We start from the raw sequence: 6,718 nt of genomic DNA, 5'->3' as shown, positions 1-6,718 counted from the left end.
GTATATATATTGTATATGCAAACAAACTTATGAACCTTGTGTTACTAAATTTACCCACCAGCACTTATGGTGGATACTGGTTGAACTGAATATTAAGCACAAAAAGCTAAATTTAAAAAAATCATATACCGAGGTCTTAAAGTCTAATGTTAGTTATGCTTCAACTCTGATGCATAGGTCTGAAGCATGGCCAGGGGGTAGAGGAACCTATCAAAAGAGGCATTGATCAACAGATAGATTTGGATTATAAGTAAATAGGGTTGTGGTATTATTATTATTATTATTATTATTATTATTATTATTATTATTAAATGCTATGCTACAACTCTAGTTGGAAAAGCAGGATGCTATAAGCCCAACAAGGAAAAATAAAATATTTTGAGAACAGTAATAACATTAAAATAAATATTTTCTATATAATCGATAAAAACTTTAAAAAACAAGAGGAAGAGAACCTAGATAGAACAGCGTGCCCGAGTGTACCCTCAAACAAGAAAACTCTAACCCAAGACAGTGGAAGACCATGGTACAGAGGCTATGGCACTACCCAAGACTATAGCACAATGGTTTGATTTTGGAGTGTCCTTCTCCTAGAAGAGCTGCTTACCATAGCTAAAGAGTCTCTTCCACCCTTACCAAGAGGAAAGTATCCACTGAATAATTACATTGCTATAGTTAACCCCTTGTGTGAAGAAGAATTGTTTGGTAATCTCAGTGTTGTCAGGTGTATGAGGACAGAGGAGAATCTGTAAAGAATAGGCCAGATTTTTCGGTGTCTGTGTAGACAAAGGGAAAGAACCGTAACCAGAGAGAAGGATACAATGCAATACTGTCTGGGCATTCAAAGGACCCCATAACTCTCCAACGGTAGTATCTCAACGGGCGGCTGTGATAACGTCCCTGACTGGTGAACACCAGACTGGGGCTCGATTCCTGCTCAAACTCGTTAGTTTTTTTAGGTCGCTACAATTTCACAATCTTTGTGAGCTCAGGATAGGGGTTTTGGGTGAGCCTATAGGTATATCTGCTGAGTTATCAGCAGCTCTTGCCTGGCCCTTCCTGGTCCTAGCTTGGGTGAAAAGGGGGTATTATACTACTTGATTGGGAAATGTCACTGTCTCTTGCCTCTGCCATTCTTGAGCAACCTTTAAACCTTTTCATGTAGATTGGAATGGTTGCTACTCTCATTTAAAGCTTTACTGATCGGTGATAGTGAAGAGAAATGAAAGATGCCAGTGAAATACTTTGAAAACATTTTGCAAGAGGAGAAATATGGGAGGAAATATGAGACACAGACAGAATAAGATGGTAAAAAGAAACCAGTGGGAATTTACAATGAATTTTGAAATAGATTGTTGAAGAATAGAGGATATTGATTTATAAAGGTATTTTTCAATAAGGCCGGGAGCAAACTTGTGACTATGTGGCGCCACAAAGCCACAGCATCATGTGGCGGGGATGTGGTCTCCCATAGGTTTCCCTTGTTTTCAAGTTTTGCCGCGCAAACTAGCGACTGTGGCAAGCGGCTGTGGCTCTCTGTCGCTCATCCCCGCCACAGGCGTGGCGTGGCTTTGAAAACAATGGAAACCTATGGGAGACCACATCCCCGCCACACAATGCTGTGGATTTGTGGCGCCACAGAGTCGCTAGTGTGCTCCCGGCCTTAATACAACAGATGGTGATAGTTTGAAAGAAGAGGCGAGCTAATGAGGAGGTGAAGCTAAATGGTATTAAGAATTGTCGCAAAGAATTTAATGTGAAAACTTTGAATACAAATGGAAGATAGGAGCTAGAAGATATTGAAATAAACTGCTTGCATAGTATATGAGGTATAAGAACTGCAATGGTGATAGATCTAGAGATATGTATCATCATTATTATTATTATTATTATTATTATTACTTGCTAAGCTACAAGCCCAGTTGGAAAAGCAGGATGCTTTAATAACAATAAAATAAATATCTCCTACATAAACCATAAAAACTTTAACAAATCAAGAGGAAGAAAAATAAGATAGAATAGGGTGTCCGAGTGTACCCTCAAGCAAGAGAACTGTAACCCAAGACAATGGAAGACCATGGTACAGAGGCTATGGCCCTACCCAAGACTAGAGAACAATGGTTTGATTTTGGAGTGACCTTTTCGTAGAAGAGCTGCTTACCATAGCTAAAGTTATATAATTCTTTAAATAGGTATTATGAGATTGGATGGTATTTGCACATTAACCCTTTTACCCCCAGGCTATTTGGAAACCCAGCACATTTTGCAGTATATATATTTTTTTAAATTGCTCTAACAGCCTTAATTTTTGTCATAGAGAGGTCAGGTTGGTCTCATTCTCTTGGAATATGCCTGAATTTTCTCAAAAAATTATCAAAAATATGAAAAAAAAAATTTTATAGCATTTTTTTGCAAGGACGTACCGGTACGTCCATGGGGGTAAAGGGATGGCTTTTGTGAAACGTACCAGTACGTCCTTTGGGGGTAAAAGGGTTAATGGACAACGTTAAAGCTAAGCTATGTTAGGTAGGGCAGTCGACCAGGACTACGGTCTACACAAAAGCCAAAGCAAAGTCCTTCAAAAAGGGGAAAAAGGACATTAGTAGAAGAAGGACAACGTTAAGTTAGTGAGAATATCAAATAATGATAAAGAGAAAAAGAGTTAAAAGTGTTGCAGAACACGTGAAAGAGGTGTTAGAAAGAGTCACCAGAGGATATAAAAGTTAATTATCACTACTAAATTAATTAATAGCTAAATCGTGGATGAAACCCCTATGTGGATAGCTTCCATAATATAACTTTCGCCAATGAGCTACATACTGTGCCACTCACCATCACATACCACTCACTATTCTTATTATGAGTGCTATATGATGGTGAGTGGCACAGTATGTAGCTCATTGGAGAAAGTTATATTATGGAAGTTATCCACATTGGGGTTTCATCCATGATTTAGCTACTAATTAATGTAGTGGTGGTAATTATGTTGTATTTCATCTGGTGTCACTCTCCTTCAAGGAAAATGGCTTAAGGTTGACAAAAGTATTTTCCTTCAAAATCTCCATTGTGTTTCAGTTATCTGGAGAAAACCAGGTTTAAGAAGGGCATGGGGCTCGCAGCTTCATCCTAGCAAAAAAAAAAAAAGAAAAAAAAACCATAACATTTGCAACCGTTTCTAATCCACTGCAGGACAAAGACCTCAGACATGTTATTCACATATAGGGTTTGGTCGGTTTTCATCACCGCGCTAACCACTGAAGATTGGTGATGGTGGGAGACTTTTGTCTGATCGCTCACAGCAAACAACCTAGTCTAAGTAGCCAAGACTAGTACAGCTTTGCTGATCATGGCGATACACAAACCCTTTCACCACGTTAAGGTATCCCCACTTAGACACACAGGAGAAAATCTAAGAGAGAGAGAGAGAGAGAGAGAGAGAGAGAGAGAGAGAGAGCAGTATGAAAATCACGTATATTCCAACTCGAGACTTTTGTCTGATCACTCACAGCAAACCAACCTAGTATGGGTGACATTGACTAGTACAGTTTTACTGATCATGGCCATACACAATCCATTTCACCACGTTAAGGTATCCCCACTTAGACACAGGAGGAAATCGACGAGAGAGAGAGAGAGAGAGAGAGAGAGAGAGAGAGAGAGAGAGAGAGAGAGAGAGAGAGAGAGAGAGAGAGAGCAGTATGCAAATCACGTATATCCCAACACGAGATTACATTCTACGCACCGAACCTGAACATTGATAACCAAGCTATAAACAGTCCATCATGACGTTAAAAAAATGGAAAAAAAATCCTGCGTTATCTTTCTTTCTTGCTTTTCCCCATGTCTTCCTCCGTTCCTCGAGAAACAGAAAGAAAAACAAATCCCTAAATCACTGGAGCTGTAGACTCCAGAAATTCCCCATAATTCAACTTTTCCCCGATTGTGGGGATTGGACTGAGGGAACGGGGGGTTGGGGGGTTGGGTTGGAGTAGGAGAGAAGGGAGGCGATCAGAGCAGGGGAGGTGGAGAGGAGGGGCCCTCGTACCGAGGAACACAGCCCAGTTAATACAAAATTTGTGATTTATACATGACGTTGTACAAATTGGATATGTAATGGAATTTCAGGCAAACAAAAATATATATTTTTGGGGTCGACACAGGTTGATTCTGATGCAGAATTCTTAGAGATTTTCACTTCTTGACTGGATACGTTGTGATTTGTGTTTTGCTTCGCCAAAATCCGGAAACGAAGAAAGTGCAGAGTTTGGTTTAGTGAGAAATATCTTGGACTTCAGAACATCATTTAAAGGTTTAATAGTTTAAAGGCCATTCATGATTGGCAGATGCAAGGGACAGTGACGTTGTCCTAAGGTTAAATGGTCTGTCATGATTGGCAGAGGCAAGGGATAGTGACATTTCCCTGACGTTGAAAGGCCTGTCATGATTAGCAGAGGCAAGGGCCTGTGACATTTCCCTAAGTTTTAAAGGCCTGTCATGATTAGCAGAAGCAAGGGACTGTGACATTTCACTAAGGTTTAAAGGCCTGTCATGATTGGCAAAGGGAAGGGACATTGACATTGCCCTAAGGTTTAAAGGCCTGTCATGTTTGGCAGAGGCAAGGGACTGCGACATTTCACTAAGGTTTAAAGGCCTGTCATGGTTGGCAGAGGCAAGGGACTGTGACATTTCACTAAGGTTTAAAGGCCTGTCATGGTTGGCAGAGGGAAGGGACATTGACATTGCCCTAAGGTTTAAAGGCCTATCATGATTAGCAGAGGCAAGGGACTGTGACATTTCACTAAGGTTTAAAGGCCTGTCATGGTTGGCAGAGGGAAGGGACATTAACATTGCCCTAAGGTTTAAAGGCCTGTCATGATTAGCAGAGGCAAGGGACTGTGACATTTCACTAAGGTTTAAAGGCCTGTCATGGTTGGCAGAGGGAAGGGACATTGACATGTCCCTAAGGTTTAAAGGCCTATCATGATTAGCAGAGGCAAGGGACTGTGACATTTCACTAAGGTTTAAAGGCCTGTCATGGTTGGCAGAGGGAAGGGACATTGACATTGCCCTAAGGTTTAAAGGCCTATCATGATTAGCAGAGGCAAGGGACTGTGACATTTCACTAAGGTTTAAAGGCCTGTCATGGTTGGCAGAGGGAAGGGACATTGACATTGCCCTAAGGTTTAAAGGCCTGTCATGATTAGCAGAGGCAAGGGACTGTGACATTTCACTAAGGTTTAAAGGCCTGTCATGGTTGGCAGAGGGAAGGGACATTGACATGTCCCTAAGGTTTAAAGGCCTATCATGATTAGCAGAGGCAAGGGACTGTGACATTTCACTAAGGTTTAAAGGCCTGTCATGGTTGGCAGAGGGAAGGGACATTGTCATTGCCCTAAGGTTTAAAGGCCTATCATGATTAGCAGAGGCAAGGGACTGTGACATTTCACTAAGGTTTAAAGGCCTGTCATGGTTGGCAGAGGGAAGGGACATTGACATTGCCCTAAGGTTTAAAGGCCTGTCATGATTAGCAGAGGCAAGGGACTGTGACATTTCACTAAGGTTTAAAGGCCTGTCATGATTGGCAGAGGCAAGAGAGAGTGATATTGCCCTAAGGTTTAAAGGTCTATCATGATTGGCAGAGCCAAGAGACAGTGACATTTCCCTATGGTCTAACGGTCTGTCATGATTGGCAGAGGCAAGGCACAGTGACATTACCCTAAGGTTTAAAGGTCTGTCATGACTGGCAGAGGCAAGGGACAGTGACGTTGCCCTAAGGTTTAAAGTTCTGTCATGATTGGCATAAGGCAAAGTAAAGTGACGTTGCCCTAAGGTTTAAAGGTCTGTCATGATTAGCATAAGGCAAAGTAAAGTGACGTTGCCCTAAGGTTTAAAGGTCTGTCATGAGTGGTAGAGGAAAGGCACAGTGACATTGCCCTAAGGTTTAAAGGTCTGTCATGATTGGCATAAGGCAAGGGAAAGTGACGTTGCCCTAAGGTTTAAAGGTCTGTCATAAGTGGCAGAGGAAAGGCACAGTGACATTGCCCTAAGGTTTAAAGGTCTGTCATGATTGCCAAAGGCAAGGGACAGTGACGTTGCCCTAAGGTTTAAAGGTCTGTCATGAGTGGCAAAGGAAAGGCACAGTTACATTGCCCTAAGGTTTAAAGGTCTGTCATGATTGGCAGAGGCAAGGGACAGTGACGTTGCCCTAAGGTTTAAAGGTCTGTTATGATTGGCAGAGGAAAGGCACAGTTACATTGCCCTAAGGTTTAAAGGTCTGTCATGATTGGGAGAGGCAAGGGACAGTGACGTTGCCCTAAGGTTTAAAGGTCTGTCATGAGTGGCAGAGGAAAGACACAGTTACATTGCCCTAAGGTTTAAAGGTCTGTCATGATTGGCAGAGGCAAGGGATAGTGACGTTGCCCTAAGGTTTAAAGGTCTGTCATGAGTGGCAGAGGAAAGGCACAGTGACATTGCCCTAAGGTTTAAAGGTCTGTCATGATTGGCATAAGGCAAGGGAAAGTGACGTTGCCCTAAGGTTTAAAGGTCTGTCATAAGTGGCAGAGGAAAGGCACAGTGGCATTGCCCTAAGGTTTAAAGGTCTGTCATGATTGGCATTAGGCAAGGGAAAGTGACGTTGCCCTAAGGTTTAAAGGTCTGTCATGATTGGCAGAGGAAAGACACAGTTACATTGCCCTAAGGTTTAAAGGTCTGTCATGAT

General features: G+C 41.9%; 1 protein-coding gene across 1 annotated transcript; it reads right to left on the bottom strand.

Annotated features, from left to right (window-relative positions):
- Positions 1 to 4,311: 4,311 nt before the first annotated feature.
- On the bottom strand, positions 4,312 to 5,496 carry LOC137655523 (uncharacterized). The gene has a single exon (XM_068389420.1). The coding sequence runs from the start codon at positions 5,494 to 5,496 to the stop codon at positions 4,312 to 4,314; it is 1,185 nt and encodes a 394-aa protein (XP_068245521.1).
- Between the last annotated feature and the right edge of the window lie 1,222 nt (positions 5,497 to 6,718).

Source organism: Palaemon carinicauda, chromosome 16 (assembly GCF_036898095.1).
Source record: "Palaemon carinicauda isolate YSFRI2023 chromosome 16, ASM3689809v2, whole genome shotgun sequence".
Lineage (NCBI taxonomy): Eukaryota > Metazoa > Arthropoda > Malacostraca > Decapoda > Palaemonidae > Palaemon > Palaemon carinicauda.
This window is presented reverse-complemented; position numbering and strand designations above follow the sequence as displayed.